Here is a 17331-nt window from a genome sequence, read left to right as displayed (position 1 = left end):
AACTGCTTAGAGAGGGCGGTAAAGCACTGTGAAGTGGTATATAAGTCTAAGTGCTAAGGAGGGAGGAATAGGAGGGAAAGAATAGGAGGAAGGAAAGAGTAGCAGGGAGGAAGGAAGGAAAGAATAGGAGGGAGGGAGGAGTAGGAGGGGGAAGGAAGGGATGGAGGAAGGAAGGAAAGGAGGGAGGGAGGAATAGGAGGGAAAGAATAGGAGGAAGGAAGGAGTAGCAGGGAGGAAGGAAGGAAAGAATAGGAGGGAGGGAGGAGTAGGAGGGAGGGAGAAAGGAAAGAATAGGAGGGAGGGAGGAAAGAATAGGAGGGAGGGAGGGAGGGAGGAAAGAATAGGAGGGAGGGAGGAAGGAAAGAATAGGAGGGAGGGAGGGAGGAATAGGAGGGAAGGAATAGGAAGGAAGGAGTAGGAGGGAGGAAGGAAGGAAGGAAAGAATAGGAGGGAAGGAGGAGTAGGAGGGAGGAAGGAAGGAAAGAATAGGAGGGAGGGAGGGAGGAATAGGAGGGAAAGAATAGGAAGGAAGGAGTAGGAGGGAGGAAGGAAGAAAGGGAAGAATAGGAGGGAAGGAGGAGTAGGAGGGAGGAAGGAAGGAAGGAAAGAATAGGAGGGAGGGAGGAAGGAGTAGGAGGGAGGGAGGAAGGAAGGAAAGAATAGGAGGGAGGGAGGGAGGAGTAGGAGGGAGGGAGAAAGGAAAGAATAGGAGGGAGGGAGGAAAGAATAGGAGGGAGGGAGGGAGGAAGGAGTAGGAGGGAGGGAGGAAGGAAGGAAGGAAAGAATAGGAGGGAGGGAGGGAGGAGTAGGAGGGAGGGAGAAAGGAAAGAATAGGAGGGAGGGAGGGAGGGAGGAAGGAGTAGGAGGGAGGGAGGAAGGAAAGAAGGAAAGAATAGGAGGGAGGGAGGGAGGAGTAGGAGGGAGGGAGAAAGGAAAGAATAGGAGGGAGGGAGGGAGGGAGGAGTAGGAGGGAGGGAGGAAGGAAGGAAGGAAAGAATAGGAGGGAGGGAGGGAGGAGTAGGAGGGAGGGAGAAAGGAAAGAATAGGAGGGAGGGAGGGAGGGAGGAAGGGAGGAAGGAGTAGGAGGGAGGGAGGAAGGAAGGAAGGAAAGAATAGGAGGGAGGGAGGAGTAGGAGGGAGGGAGAAAGGAAAGAATAGGAGGGAGGAAGGAGTAGGAGGGAGGGAGGAAGGAAGGAAGGAAAGAATAGGAGGGAGGGAGGGAGAAGTAGGAGGGAGGCAGGAAGGAAAGAGTAGGAGGGAGGGAGGGAGGGAGGAATAGGAGGGAGGAAGGAAAGGAGGGAGGAAGGGAGGGAGGATGGAATAAGGAGTAGGGAGGGAGGAAAGACCGTGGTGGCACAGTGGTGAGAATGCAGTATTGCTGGGTGACTCTGCCCTCTGCCATCAGTTCGATCCTGACAGGCTCAGGGTTGACTCATCCTTCCATCCTTCTGAGGTTGGCAAAATGAGGACCCAGATTGTTGGGGGGCAAGACAGACTCTCTAAACCGCTTAGAGAGGGGCTGTAAAGCACTGTGAAGCGGTATATAGCACGTCTAAGTGCTATTGCTGTTGCTCAACAATACAAATTCTGGTCCCAACTGTAGTCGTAAATTGAGGACTACTTGTATTTCCCAACTCTAAAACACACAAACGAATAACCCTTGTTCCATCGCACACCTAAGATAAGAGAGTAGATTTAGGAGGTTATTCAATTCATAGAGGAATTATTTGAGCTCCAAGCAACCCAGTGCTAGTTAAATTAATTTTATTTGGTCATTAGTAACATGTGCTTGTGGAGCTAATGTTCCCACCTCATTTCCAAGGCAGAGACATATTTCTCAACCTTGGCAACTTTAAGCTGTACAAATCGTCCTTGATTTATGACATTCATTTAGTGACTGTTTGAAGTTACAACAGCACTCAAAAAATGACTTATGGCCATTTCTCACACTTACGACCACTGCATCATCCCCATGGTCATATGATCAATATTCAGATGCTTGCCAACTGGTTCATATTTATGACGGTTGCAGTGTCCCGGGGTCACGTGATTTGACCCCTTTTGCGACCTTCTGACAAGCAAAGTCAACGGGGAAGCCAGATTCACTTAACAACCATGTAACTAACTTAACAAATGTAGTGTGTCAGAGTATGGACAGTGTGACTATTTCTACACAACCCAGGAGCAAAATATAGTAAAGAGAGGTTTGCCTTTCAAATAATATCTACAAGGAATATATACATACACATACTAGGCAAAGTCAGGCAATCAATCATCAACTACAGCAGGGAAGCACACACGTCCTCACAGGGCCTCTCTTATAAAACTGTCTCTTAAAGTGGTAACAGTCAAATAACCCTGCTGACTCATTACTACCATTGTACAGCATTACAGCATAATGGCAGCTCCTGGGTTGTCTAAAAATAGTCACACTGTGCGCGCTCTGACATAGTGATTCGTTTAACAATAAGAAAGCTGGTAAAATGGAGCAAAATTCACTTAACAACTGTCTTACTTAGCAGCAGAAATTTTGGGCTCCGTTGTGGTTATAAGTCAAAGGCTACCTATAGACTTACTCCAGCCATAGAGGAATTATTTGAGATCTAACAACGCCGGGCTAGCTGAATTAAATTAATTTTATTTGGCCACTGGCACCATGTGGTTGGGAGCTAATCAGGGGTGAAATCCAGCAGATTCTGACAGGTTCTGGAGAACCGGTAGTGGAAATTTTGAGTAGTTCCGAGAACCGGCAAATACCACCTTCTGGCTGGTCCCGGAGTGGGGTGGGAATGGAGATTTTGCAATATCCTTCCCCAGGAGTGGGGAGGGAATGGGGATCCTTCCCCTGCCACGCCCACCAAGCCACGGCAACCGAGCCACACCATGCCCACCAAGCCACATCCACAGAACCGGTAGTAAAAAAAATTTGGATTTCACCACTGGAGCTAATGGTCCCATCTCCCTCCTATGGCACAGACAAAATGCCAGATCTGCGTTTCTCCATCTTGGCAACTTTTTGTTGTTGTTAGTTGTGAAGTCGTGTCCGACCCATCGCGACCGCATGGACAACGTTCCTTCAGGCCTTCCTGTCCTCTATCATCCTCTGGAGTCCATTTTTATTTTATTTTTTATTTTACTTCAAATTTATATACCGCTCTTCTCCCTAGGGACTCAGGGCGGTGTACAGCCAAATAAAAACACATAATAAATACATTAAGAACAGATTAAAAGGAAATATCTCAATTTGGCCCAAAATTTAAAAAGACAAACAAATTTAAAATCATTTAAAGGATTTGTTAGGCCAGCCCGGCTTGTTGGAAAAGGTAAGTTTTAAGGGCACGGCGGAAGGCACGGAGGTCTTGGATTCTCCTTATCTTTGGGGGCAGCTGATTCCAGAGGGTGGGAGCCCCCACCGAGAAGGCCCTCCCCCTGGGGGTCACCAGCCTGCATTGCTTGGCTGATGGCACCCCGAGGAGGCCCTCTCTGTGGGAGTGCACGGGTCGATGGGAGGTCGTCGGTGGCAGAAGGCAGTCTCGAAGATAACTAGGTCCTATGCCATGGAGCGCTTTAAAGGTGGTAACCAACACCTTGAAGCGCACCCGGAAGACCACTGGGAGACAGTGCAGCTCGCGCAGGAGCGGTGTTATGCGGGAGCGCCATGCAGCTCCCATAATTACCCGCGCGGCGACTTAAGCTCACGCCGACTGCTTCAGTGACTCCATCCAGCTACCTCGTTCTATTGTTGTCCCCTTCTTCTTTTGCCCTCCATCGTTCCCAGCATGAGGCTCTTCTCCAGAGAGTCCTTCCTTCTCATTAGGTGGCCAAAGGATTTGAGTTTCCTCTTCAGGATCTGGCCTTCTAAAGAACAGTCGGGGTTGATCTCCTCTAGGACTGACCGGTTGGATCCCCTTGCAGTCCAAGGGACTCGCAGGAGTCTTCTCCAGCAACAGAGTTCAAAGGCCTCCATTCTTTGGCGCTCGGCCTTCCTGATGGTCCAACTTTCACAGCCATTCTGTATGAATTTCAACTCCCAGAATTCTCCACCAAGCATGCTGATGAAAATAGGGCTTCTCTAGGAAACCCTTTCTTTTTTACCAGCGGTCTCCCAGAGGGGGAGAAAATAGCCGCAAAAGAGTGAGGATTAGGGATTCACTTCCATATTGTTTAAATTTTCTTTCTGTTGGTTCACAAACAGTTAATAAATTTCCTACCCTTGTAAACAGCTGGAGAAACTCAAGATATCAGCCGCCACATGATTGACTGATTAATGGACTGTTTGTGGCAGATAGATGGAGTGTTAATTGCTCCAGGAGAGGGTAACTCAGGTCAGGTTGTTTGCACACAGCTAGTGAATACAATTAGCCTTTGGGACTGCGACACCTGTGGAAAGTTGCCGGATGCACACAGTGTGTTCAAATAATTGTGTTCCGACCCAGCTCTCCAAACACCACAAACCCTCTGAAGTTAACTCAAAGATTCCTTTGTTAAGAGCGCCAGCAGCCCCGGCAAAACGTTTCTCTCTCAACGCAGGTTAACAAGTCTGTACAACCGGTAGATGAATCGTTGTCTGCCACATCTATTCATCTCCGCCCCCTGCCTTTTATCCCCAGAGCTAGGGTGGGGCTTTGCTAGCAGCGGTGGCTCTTCCGTCCCGAGGACCAGCCCACAGATTTCCACTGCTCTCCTCTCCTCTGCCTTCTGTGCATCCACGTGTCAGGCACCGGACCCAGCTGTTCCTCCTCTTCCTCATCAGCCACATCCAGACCTGGGGGCTGTTGATTCTCCATCTGACGGCTGACAGATGGCCCAGGCTCTGCCTCTCCCTCTCTCCCTCTCTCCCCGCTCTCTCTTTCTTTCTCTCTCTTTCTCTTTCTTTCTTTCTCTCTCCTACAATCTCTCTCTCTCTCTCTTTCTTTCTTTCTCTTTCTCTCTCTCTCTCCTACAATCTCTTTCTCTCTCTCCCCTACAATCTCTCTTTCTTTCTCTTTCTCTTTCTCTTTCTCTCCCTCTCTCCTACAATCTCTCTTTTTCTCTCCTACAATCTTTCTCTCTTTCCCTCTCTCCTACAATCTTTCTTTCACTCTCTCTTTTTCTTTCTCTCTCGTACAATCTCTCTCTTTCTTTCTCTTTCTCTTCTCTTTCTCTCTCCTACAATCTCTCTCTTTCTTTCTTTCTCTCTTTCTCTCTCTCCTACAATCTCTCTCTCTTTCTCTCTCTCCCCTACAATCTCTCTTTCTTTCTCTTTCTGTCCCTCTCTCCTACAATCTCTCTTTTTCTCTCCTACAATCTCTTTCTCTCTTTCTCTCTCTCTCTCCTACAATCTTTCTTTCACTCTCTCTTTTTCTTTCTCTCTCTCTCTCTCTCTCTCTCTGCCACCTCCACTCCCTCTTCCCCCTCGGAGCTCTCAGATTGCCTCGATGGTGGCCCTGACTCCCATGCCTCCTCCTCCTCCTCCTCCTCCTCTGATTCGGCCGCTGGAGGGGCCGGCGGCCAACAAGCCACAACAAATTGCCAGGATCATTCAAGTAATTCCCAGAGTCCTATCGATAAGAGTTTAAGCACAACCCAGAAGAAAAAACATGAGTGAATAGTACGGGTCCATAAATCTGTACGTAAAAATATTTGTGACTGGGTTTCTCACCCTCCTGCATTTGGATGATAAAGTTGTGTATGCCAGTTTATTATTTCTGCACAATGCGGTTTATTGAATCAGGGGGAAAAAAATACAGGTATTTCAACCACAAGAGAGCCCAAAATTTCTGTTGCTGAGCGACACGGTTGTTAAGTGAGTTTTGCCCCATTTTATTATCTTTCTTGCCACAGTTGTTAAATGAATCGTCGCAGTTTTTAAATGAGTAAGATGGTTGTTAAGTGAATCCGGCTTCCCCATTGACTTTGCTTGTCAGAAGGTCGTAAAAGGGGATCGCGTGACTCTTGGGACACTGCGACCGTCGTAAATTCAAGTCAGTTGCCAATTTTGATCGCGTGACCGTGGGGATGCTACAACAGTTGTAATTTTGAAAAACGGTCATAAGTCACTTTTTCGGTGCCGTCGTAACTTCGAACCATCTCTAAATGAACTGTTGTAAGTCGAGGACTTACCTGTAATAACGGTTTGCAAAGGATTGGTTTTTTACACAAGGGACATTCCCTAAGGTTTTCTACTGAGTTCACAATCTCAAAATGAGCTCCCCGTAGTTTGCATTGTGTGTGAAATTAATCACTACTATTTTGAATGTGTCTGTTTAGACCCAACGGTGCTTTTTTCAAGAGGCAACTGGACTTTCTGGTTTTTCCCTTGAAGACGTTTCGCTTCTCATCCAAGAAGCTTCCTCAGCTCTAACTGAATGGTGGGGAATGGAAAGATTTATACTCCTTGCAGACAGCTGGTCATTTGCATCCTTTTTTTAGAGTGTCATTGAGGCCATTTGGAGGTTTATCAGTGTCCTCAGGGTCACCTGAGTGGTGCAAATGGGTGTGGAGCTTTCTTGGAACTGCTGAAAGGACCATGTTGTAGACTGGAGGTAGATGATGTCGTATCCCTCTCCCCAGGGGTGAAATCCAGCAGGTTCTGAAAGGTTCTGGAGAACCGTTAGCGGAAATTTTGAGTAGTTCGGAGAACCGGCAAATACCACCTCTGGCTGGTCCCAGAGTGGGATGGGAATGGAGATTTTGCAATATCCTTCCCCTGGAGTGGGGTGGGAATGGGGATTTTGCAATATCCTTCCCCTGCACGCTCACCAAGCCACGCCCACCAAGCCATACCCCACAGAACCGGTAGTAAAAAAATTTGGAATATCACAACTGCCTCCCCCTCTGTTGAGAAAGGGCTGTTCAATTTTGACACAGATGGCCTCTTTGACCTCTCTTTCAAACCAGCGGTCCTCTCTGTCCAAAATGTGGACTTTGCTGTCTTCAAAAGAGTGGCTTTTGTCTTTTAAATGCAGATGAACTGCTGAATCTAGCCCTGATAGGTTTGTTCTCCTACGTTGTGCCATGCATTTCTGAAGTGGTTGTTTTGTTTCCCCAATGTACAGATCTGCAGATGGCTCACGTCTCTTTTAGATCCGTGATGGCCAACCTTTGGCGCGCGTGCCAGAGGTTGCACGCAGCACCCTCTCTGATGGCATACGAGCCATCGCCCCAGTTCAGCTCTGCTGTGCATGTGGCATGCCTCCCACCAGCCAGCTGGTCTCCGGGTCTCTTCAGGTTATCAGATCTATGGGTAGCCCCCCCCCCATCTTACGACCACAATCAGAATTTCCAGCACGAAATGAGGCAGTTGTTCAATGCATCACGCACCTCTTCTGCCACAATCGTTAACCAAATCACCGCAATCGTTAAGTGAATCCGGCTTCCTCCACTGACTTCGCTTGTGTCTTGGAAGCCGGCTGGGAAAGTTGCCAATGGCAATCACATCACCCCAGCCAGGATGCTCAAACCATCAGAAATACATGCTGGTTGCTAAGCACCCAAATTCTGACGACGTGACCATGGGAATACTGCAACGGTCATAAATACGAGGACCGGTTGAAAAGTTACTTTTTTCAATGCTGTTATTAACTTCGGTTGCTAAATGAATGGTTGTAAGGCGAGGACTACCTGTGTTCCAAAAGTAGATTCTGGTGCCAAATTCTTGGCAAAGGATAGGAGTTCACCTTGTTTATTTCCAGCTCACAACCCCGTGTGATAGGCCCCGATCTGTCTGAACCCCTGAGAACCTTCTAATTAAACCATGATGCATCATTAGAATCCTAATAAAATTAGATCTGTCAGGCTGCAAAGCAACAGAAGCAGCCTATCGACAGGAGCGAGAATTATAATGCGTTGTTAAATACCCCAAGGCTATTACAAAGATCTGTTCTAGATCTTTTTTTGCTCTGCCTAACGCAGCTTTTCAGCTCTGCTTTTTTTTTTTTGCAGCTGGGTGGAGAAGGGTGCCGTCCCCAAACCGAGCTAAGGAGGACATAGCTAAAAGACATTTTATGGGGTTCCTTCCTTTCTGCATAACATACATACATACATACATACATACATACATACATACATACATAACTTTATTGTCATTGTACGTGTATACGCAGTATACCCATACAACGAAATTCACTTAACACCCAAAGACCAGGTCCAACACACATAACAATCCCCAAACACTCCCACCCACCACAATTTCCCCACCCCTAAACCATCCAAACATCCACACAACAGACCAAGTAATACTGTCCAACAGCTCACTGATGGTGGCCCTTTAGTTCATTGTTGAGTGCAATTATAGCTCTGGGATAAAAACTATTCAGAAAACGTGTGCTCCGAGTTTTAATTGTTCTGTATCTTCTGCCAGAAGGCAACAGTCCAAAAAGATTGTAAGCAGGATGGGAAGAGTCTCTTGAGAATGTTATGCAACTTTCTCAAACAAGCGAGATTCGAAGATGTCGTCCAGGGCTGATAAACTGGAGTCCGATGATATTTTGGGCAGTTTTAATGGTTCTCTGTAGAGCTTTTTTTGTCCGCTACAGAGCTGCTCCCATACCATGCAAGAATGCCGTGTGTCAGGACACTCTCAATGGTGCTGTGATGGTAGGACAGAAGTAGAAGTAAAATAATGTCATTTTAAAAAAAATTAGGAAGCAGGAGAAGGATCTCCACCTTCAACCAAAGCACGGAAGGAGACTAATCAAGAAACCTAGAACCAAGGAGAAATTTCCTGATGGTTAGAACAATTAACCAGTGGAACGACTTGCCACCAGAAGTTGTGGGAACCTCCAACTCTGGAGGTTTTTAATAGACTGGACAGCCATTTGTCTGAAATGGCTTAGGGTCTCCTGCTTGACCAGGGGGTTGGATTAGAAGACCTCCAAGGTCCCTTCCAACTCTGATGTATAAGACTATAAAAAAAGATGTGGAGACTCTAGAAAGAGTGCAGAGAAGAGCAACAAAGATGATTGGGGGACTGGAGGCTAAAACATATGAAGAACAGTTGCTGGAATTGGGTATGTCTAGTTTAATGAAAAGAAGGACTAGGGGAGACAGGATAGCAGTCTTCCAATATCTCAGGGGCTGCCACAAAGAAGAGGGAGTCAAGCTATTCTCCAAAGCACCTGAAGGCAGGACAAGAAGCAATGGGTGGAAACTAGTCAAGGAGAGAAGCAACCTAGAACTAAGGAGAAATTTCCTGACAGTGAGAACCATTAATCAGTAGAACGATTTGCCTCCAGAAGTTGTGGGGGCTTCATCACTGGACAATTTTAAGAAGAGTTTGGACAACCATTTGTCTGGAATGGTACAGGTAGTCCTCGACGTATGATCACAACTGAGCCCAAAATTTCTGTTGTTAAGCGAGACATCTGTTAAGTCAATTTTGCTCCGTTCTACGACTTTTCTTGCCACATTTAAGGGACGTTGATAAGTCAGTAACCCGATTGTTAAGTGAATCTGGCTTCCCCATCGACTTTCGCTTGTCAGAAGGTCGCAAAAAGGGATCGCATGCCCCAGGACACTGCAACCATCATAAATACGAGTCAGTTGCCGAGCACCTGAATTTCGATCAAGCGATTGGGACAATGCTGCAACGGTCTACAAGCATGAAAAATGGTCATAAGTCCATTTTTTTCAGCGCCGTTGTAACTTCGAACGGTTCCTAAGTGAACTGTTGCAAGACGAGGACTATCTGTTGAGGGTCTCCTGCTTGGGAAACTGGTTGGACTAGAACAGGGGTCTGCAACCTTAAACACTCCAAGAGCCATTTGGACCCGTTTCCCACAGAAAAGAAAACACCGGGAGCCACAAAACCCTTCCCGTGCCTGACTATTTCTTGAGTGGCCACAAAACTAGCATATGTAGCTAAATTAAACGTTTTGTTTTCTTCTGAAACTTTTCTTTTCTTGGATTTATCCATGGTTGGCCTACCGGAGGTTGAAAAGCTCAATAAATCGCGTGCCGGCGGGTGTCGCACATTGGCAGTTGCGACGCATATTTTGAGTGACAAGGAGCCGCAGCAGAGAGGTGAAGGAGCCACATGCGGCTCCAGAGCTGCAGGTTGCTGACCCCTGGGCTAGAAGACCTCCAAAGTCCCTTTCAACTCTTGTTATCCTCTTCTTGTTTTTCTTTCGGCTGAACCGAACCTTGCTCGGCTCTGCCCTTGCTGAAATCAAACCTGGCTCTGTACTTTTCTTGCAGTGCAAACAGTGAGCTCATCCTTGCTTTCAGGTACGGCTTGAGTGACGGGGAGGCAGCAATAACAAAAGTCAGAGCAAAAAATGGGGAAGCTTCAGGGAACTAAGACGCAGTTTTTTTTGTTGTTGGGTTTTTTTGTTTTTTTTTTTGAGTCTGGAGGAAAATTGAACCAGGAAAATGGTATGACTCAGAGTGTCAGCTTTCGGGGCCATTTATTTATTTGCTTCTCGAAATGTCCATCAGATGTATTTATCTAAAATAAGAGTCCTAATTACAAGGTTGTCTGCTTGTAAAGCTGGGAACAGTTCCGAGATCATTCTCGGAGCTGGGCAGATAAATGGGTTGGGTTGACAAGAAAAGGTTTCCTCTGTCTTCCCGTATTACGAGAAGGGAGAGAATTAAGGGATCAGAGATCGCCCCTGGGATGTAGAATTTCTGACTTGCTCCTTTATAATGCCTTTGATGAGACCATACTTGGAATAGCGCATCCAAAATATATTGGCCGCCCAAATATATTTTAAAAAAAGATATTGAGATTCTAGAAAGAGTACAGAGAAGAGTAACGAAGATGATTAGGGGCTCCGGAGATGAAAACATACGAAGAACGGCGGTGGGAATTCGGGTATGTCTAAGTTTAATTCAAATTCAGATTCAAATCTTTATTATTAGTGCACAACATATACACAATGAGATTGGTTGAGCTCCCTCAGTGCACACACACCCCAACACGATACAACTCACAGTGAAGACAAAAAATCCCTAACCCAATAAATCATATTAACAAAACACCCAGTCTTATTGCACCAGTGTGAACACGTTACACATTGCACCGGCCCTGCAGCCCATCACACTACATAGTTATGATCAGTGGTGGGATTCAAATAATTTAACAACCGGTTCTCTGCCCTAATGACCAGCTGGGTAGGCGTGACTCGGTGGTCATGTGACCGTGTGGGCATGGTCAACTCAATGTCACTCACATCGATGGGCACTTCGACTTAGCTGTTACAATGTAATAAGGGTTAACCAGAGAGGCAGTTTCTGTAAGCAGGGCAATAGGCTTTAGGCTAGAAACACCACCAGAATGTTTCCTTCCTGCCTTCCTTACAGGATTAGCCCTGTAAAGTGGGAAAAAACAAAATAAGATTTCTTCCAACAGCTGGTTCTCCGAACTGCTTAGAAAGTTAACAACCGGTCCTCCCGAATCGGTGCGAACTGGCTGAATCTCACCACTGGTTATTATGTTATTTCTCATTCAGGAGTCTGACTGCCCACGGATAAAAGTTTAATGAAAAGGACTAGGGGTAACAGGATAGCAGTCTTCCAGTATTCGAGGGGCTGCCACAAAGAAGAGGGAGGCAAGCTATTCTCCAAAGCACCTGAAGGCAGCAGAAGAAACAACAGATGGAAACTAATCAAGGAGAGAAGCAACTTAGAACGAAGGAGAAATTTCCTAACTGTGAGAACAATTAATCAGGGGAACAATTTGTCTCCAGAAGTTCTGGATGCTCCAACACTGGAAGTTTTTAGGAAAAGATTGGACAACCATTTGTCTGAAGTGGCGTAGGGTATCGTGCCTCAGCAGGGGGTTGGACTAGAAGACTTCCAAGGTCCCTTCCAACTCTGTTATTAGTATTAAATATGTGGATGTCACCATCTTTAGTCAAACGTAATGGTGGCGACCATTCCACCTCTTGGAAAAGAAGGTGATCGATGGGTAGCAAAAGATCTTCACTCACATTTCTGATTTCTCCCTAATTTGGGCTAGGTTAGATCTAACTCAGTCCAATCTTGCTGGGCAGAAGAAAAAAAAAATATTCCCAAGGAATGACCAAGGACGGACATTTTAGGCTATGAGGAACGCTAATGGAGGCCTTCAAATTCAAGAAGCCACGGATGGAAACCAGGGTGGATTTGATTTAAATCGAGTTGATTTAAATCACGATTTAAATCATGATTTAAATCACTAGTAAAAAGGCTTGATTTAAATCAACTCGATTTAAATCCTAATTTTTAAAGAGCAACTGTCATCTCTGCTACTCCTTTGACCCACTGTTGACTCACCGATAGTCCCAGTGTTGCAGAATATACAGCCTCATGCTACATAAGTAAGCTCCATTTCATGCTGAATAAACTAAATTATTTATGTATCTTAAATAGAAAACTATCTTAAGATGGATTTTTACCCCAAAAGTTTTTTATTAAAATAAATTCGATAAAAATAAAAAAAATCCGATTTAAATCAAAAAAACCTGATTTTTTTTTATTTTTTTAAAAAAAAATCATTGATTTTTTTTCCACCCTGATGGAAACTAACCAAGGAGAGAAGCCACCTAGAACGAAGGAGAAACTTCCTAACAGCGAGGACAACTAACCAGTGGGAACGGCATTGCCTTCAGAAGTTGTGAGTGCTTCATCACTGGAGGGTTTTGTTTTGTTTTTTTGAAAAAGTTTTTCAAATACAGATTTTTCCCCCTTTTTTCTCCCCCCCTCCTCCCTAACCCCCCCTCACCCCCCCCTCTCCCTGTGACTTCTTCAAAGTAAAATCCAAATTCATAACAGATTATATAATACTTTAGCATCCCTTTACTCCATCCCCCCAAATACTGATCCTTTCTTTCTAATATTATTATTATATCCCCCTTTTACTATACATTTCAAAATAACATTCTACTGTAACATTGTGTAATAACTTCTAATTTAGCATAGTAATATTATTATAACACCCAATTTAGCAATAATCTGCCCTTTTTCTCCTCCCCCATACATATATCTCTTAAATCAAACCTTTTATGTATATTAATATAACATTTCAAAACAACCTTCCACTTTAAAACTATATAATAAATCCTAATTTAATATTTAATCTTTTGTGTATATTAATATAACATTTCAAAGCAGGAGGGTTTTAAGAAGAGATCGGACATCCGTTTGTTTGAAGTGGTATAGGGTCTCCTGCTTTTGAGCAGGGGGTTGGACCAGCAGTGAAATTCAAATTTTTTTACTACCGGTTCTGTGGGCATGGCTTGGTGGACATGGCAAGGGAAGGATACTGCAAAATATCCATTCCTACCCCACTCTGGGGCCAGCCAAAGGTAGCATTTGCCAGTTCTCTGCTCAAAATTTCCGCTACCGGTTCTCTGAACTACTCAACATTTCCACTACCGGTTCTCCAGAACCTGTCAGAACCTGCTGGATTTCACCCCTGGGTTAGACTAGAAGACCTCTAAGGGTCTCTTCCAACCCTGATGCTGATGCTGAAACTTCTCTTGAACATAGCCAAACATATCATAGTAGGACTAAGAAGGTTTCCGTGCCGGAGGATCCAAGTTCAAACCTGGCTTCTCTAAGGAAGGCTTGTAAAAAAACTCACCCTGAGAATAATTTAATAATTGATAGTTATTGATTATTGATCGTTCTAGGTTTGCAAGGAAGAGCTCTCCTTTGACTGGAAGCAGAGATGGGGGAGACTAAAACTGTTGATCAGGATAGAAGGACTCGCCCTCCAGCTGGTTAGAGAGAGGGAGATCCTCTCTCAGTTAAGATTTGCAAGGGAGATCCTTCCTGCATCCAGGTAAAAACCCAACTGTACACGGCAGAGGGATCTGACCTGTTGCAAAGAAACTACTGATAGCAAATTTTCTACCTGCGCACCACACCACCTGTTATTGCCTTTTGGGCAATGGTCAAAATGACACAGCAGAAGTGTCTATGGGTGGGGGGCGGGGGGGGGGAGGCTGAATTTCACCCAGACCAGATCAAAAACTGCAGTTTAAAAGTAAAAAAAGAAAGAAAAAAAAAAGCTGACCGGCTTCCAAATCTGAGTTTCTCATAAACCAACTTATTCCCTAATCACTTTCCCTTTCGATCCGTCTTTAAATCAGGTCCTTTCCTTTCCCCACCCCCACCCCCCCCATCAAGCATCACCTATCTGGCTCGGATCCCTCTCAAACATTAACGCTGCCCCTGCGAGGTCTACTTTTGCTGTGGATTCGAGAGCAGGCTTTAAAAAAACACGATTAAAAAAAATATATGATTATTTGCCTCTCTCTCTCCCCTCCCACTTTCCTTCCCTCCCTCTCTTCTCCCTTCTCCCTCCCTCTCCCTCCCTTCCCTCTCCCCTCCCTCCCTCTCCCTCTTTCCTTCCCTCCCTCTCTCTATCCCTCCCTCTCTCTTCTCCCTTCTCCCTCCCTCTCCCTCTTTCCTTCCCTCACTCTCTCCCTCCCTCCCTCTTCTCCCTTCTCCCTCCCTCTCCCTTTCCTTCCCTCACTCTCTCTCCCTCCCTCCCTCTTCTCCCTTCTCCCTCCCTCTCCCTCTTTCCTTCCCTCACTCTCTCTCCCTCCCTCTTCTCCCTTCTCCCTCCCTCTCCCTCTTTCCTTCCCTCCCTCTCTCTCCCTCCCTCTCTTCTTCCTTCTCCCTCCCTCTCCCCTCTCTCCTCCTTCCCTCTCTCCCCTCCCTCCCTCTCCCTCTTTCCTTCCCTCCCTCCTCCCTCTCTTCTCCCTCTCCCCTCCCCCTCTCTCCCACCTCTCCCTCTCTCCCCCTCTCCATCCCTCTCTCTTCCCCTCTTCCCTCTCTCCCTCTCCCCTCTCTCTCTCCTCCTTCTTCTCTCTCTCCCTCCCTCTCCCTGTATCTTTTCTAGTATCCTCTCCCTGCTAGTATCTTTTCTCTCTCTTTTTCCCCTCTCTTCTTCCCCCCCCTCTCTCCCCCCAAAGAAAAAGGGTTGTTTTCTCTTGGATACCAACGACTGTAGCAACAACTCTGCTACTTAAAGGGAGGGGGAAGAAACCCCAAAATAAGGCTGAGCGAAGAAGGGTAGTGGGTTCCAGTCTCTCCTTCTGCTCTCTGCGTATGCTCAAGAGCCGCCCCCCCCCCCAGACTCACCCGCTGGGGACTTGTTGAAAACAGGGCTGACCAAGCCACGCTTGCCTTTTTTTTCCCTTTCTTTCTTTCTTTCTTTCTTTCTTTCTTTTTCTTTCTTTCTTTCTTTCTTTCTTTTTTTTTCTTTTTCTTTTTTTTTTTGCCGTTGAAAATCCGAGCCCGATGAACTTTTCGCAACAATTTGATCCCGGGTTGCGATTGCTTAAAAACCCCTCGTAGGGCTAGCTAGAGGATTAAAATAAATAGAATTGTAACCTTGCCAAACCACAGGTTGGAGGAGAGCTGGGACTGGTCCAAAGGATGCTAATAAACAACAAACCCCCCCATCAGCTTTCTCAGCCTCCCTTCTCTTTTAAACTAAAAAACAAAAAAACTGTACTTACGACGAGCTCCAAACTCCGCTGCACACCTGGGAAGTCAGGAAGGCAGCGGTACTTTCGCCGCCTTCTCTCGGGCTGGCCACGCGAATCGGCGCCGCCGCCTTTTTATACCTGCGAGCTTAGCCCCGTTCATTCATCGCAGGCACCAGAAAGCGCCCCCCCCCCCCCAATTATCCAGCCCTCCGCAATGGTGCCGTAATCCTCCTAAGACAGGCACCCGCCGCTTTTGCTGGCTGGCTGGCTGGCTGGCTGGCTGGCTCGCTCGCTCGCGCAACACACACACACCCAGGAACGCGCCCAGGTCTGGCTTCGCTGCCCTGCAGGAAACGGCTGGAGGCTGCTGGCGGTCTACAAGGGTGGATCCGGGAGCCTGGTGGTCTCTCTTGGGTGGGTTTTGTTCCCGTCTTCATTGGCTTTCCCACGCACGCAAAGAGAGAGTCATCTCCCCGGGCTTCTCCGTGTGTCTGTGTGTCTGTCTGTCTGTCTGTCTGTGTGTTAGTCTCTCTCTCTCTCTCTCTCTCTCTCCCCCTAGAATCTCTTTCTTTCTTTCTCTCTCTCTCTCCTACAATCTCTTTCTCTCTCTCTCTCTCTTTCTCTTTCTCTTTCTTTTTCTTTCTTTCTCTCTCCTACAATCTCTCCTCTCTCTTTCTCTTTCTTTCTCTCTCTCTCCTACAATCTCTCTTTCTTTCTTTCTTTCTATCTCTTTCTCTTTCTTTCTCTCTCTCTCCTACAATCTCTCTCTCTCTCTTTCTTTCTTTCTTTCTTTCTTTCTTTCTCTCTCTCTCTTTCTCTCTCTCTCTCCTACAATCTCTTTCTCTCTCTCTCTCTCTTTTTCGCTCTCTCTCCTACAATCTCTTTCTTTTTTCTCTCTCTCTCTCCTACAATCTTTCTTTCTCTTTTTCTTTCTCTCTCTCTCTTTCTCTCTTTCTCTCTCTCTCCTACAATCTCTCTCTCTCTCTCTCTTTCTTTTTCTTTCTTTCTCTCTCCTACAATCTCTTTCTTTCTTTCTTTCTCTCTCTTTCTCTTTCTTTCTCTCTCTCTCCTACAATCTCTCTTTCTTTCTTTTTTCTGTCTCTCTCTTTCTCTCTCTCTCTCCTGCAATCTCTTTCTCTCTCTCTCTCTCTTTTTCGCTCTCTCTCCTACAATCTCTCTCTTTCTTTCTTTCTTTCTTTCTCTCTCTCTCCTACAATCTCTTTCTCTCTCTCTCTTTCACTCTCTCTCCTACAATCTCTCTCTCTTTCTTTCTCTCTCTTTCTCTTTCTTTCTCTCTCTCTCCTACAATCTCTCTTTCTTTCTTTCTTTCTTTCTTCTTTCTTTCTTTCTTTCTTTCTTTCTCTCTCTTTCTCTCTCTCTCCTACAATCTTTCTCTTTCTTTCTCTTTCTTTCTTTCTCTCTCTCTCTCTTTCTCTCTCTCCCCTACAATCTCTTTCTTTCTCTTTCTCTTTCTCTCCTTCTCTCCTACAATCTCTCTCTTTTTCTCTCCTACAATCTCTTTCTCTCTCTCTCTCCTACAATCTCTTTCTTTCACTCTCTTTTTCTTTCTCTCTCTCATACAATCTCTCTTTCTCTCTCTCTCTCCCTCTCTCCTACAATATATCTCTCTCTCTCTCTTTCTCTTTCTTTCTCTCTCTCTCCTACAATCTCTCTTTCTTTCTCTCTCTCTCTCTCTCTCTCTCTCCTACAATCTCTCTCTCCCTTTCTTTCTCTCTTTCCCCTACAATCTCTCTCTCTTTCTTTCTCTCTCTCTCCCTCTCTCCTACAGTCTCTCTCTTCTTCTCTCCTACAATCTCTTTCTTTCTCTCTCTCTCCTACAACCTCTTTCTTCCACTCTCTCTTTTTCTTTCTCTCTCTCGTACAATCTCTCTCTCTTTCTCTCTCTCTCCCTCTCCCTCTCTCGTAC

General features: G+C 45.8%; 1 protein-coding gene across 1 annotated transcript in view; it reads right to left on the bottom strand.

Annotated features, from left to right (window-relative positions):
- Positions 1–15564, bottom strand: part of C2CD4C (C2 calcium dependent domain containing 4C) — a 35581-nt gene extending 20017 nt beyond the window's left edge. The window contains 1 exon segment of the mRNA XM_070931873.1: positions 15461–15564. Within this exon segment, the coding sequence (XP_070787974.1) occupies positions 15461–15564 (104 nt within the window).
- Positions 15565–17331: the final 1767 nt, after the last annotated feature.

This window comes from Pituophis catenifer, unplaced genomic scaffold, assembly GCF_029215685.1.
Source record: "Pituophis catenifer annectens isolate HBS135680 unplaced genomic scaffold, rPitCat1.0.hap2 SCAF_1, whole genome shotgun sequence".
NCBI classification, from domain to species: domain Eukaryota; kingdom Metazoa; phylum Chordata; class Lepidosauria; order Squamata; family Colubridae; genus Pituophis; species Pituophis catenifer.
Note: the sequence above shows the minus strand (reverse complement) of the source record. Positions and strands in the feature narration are given on the sequence as shown.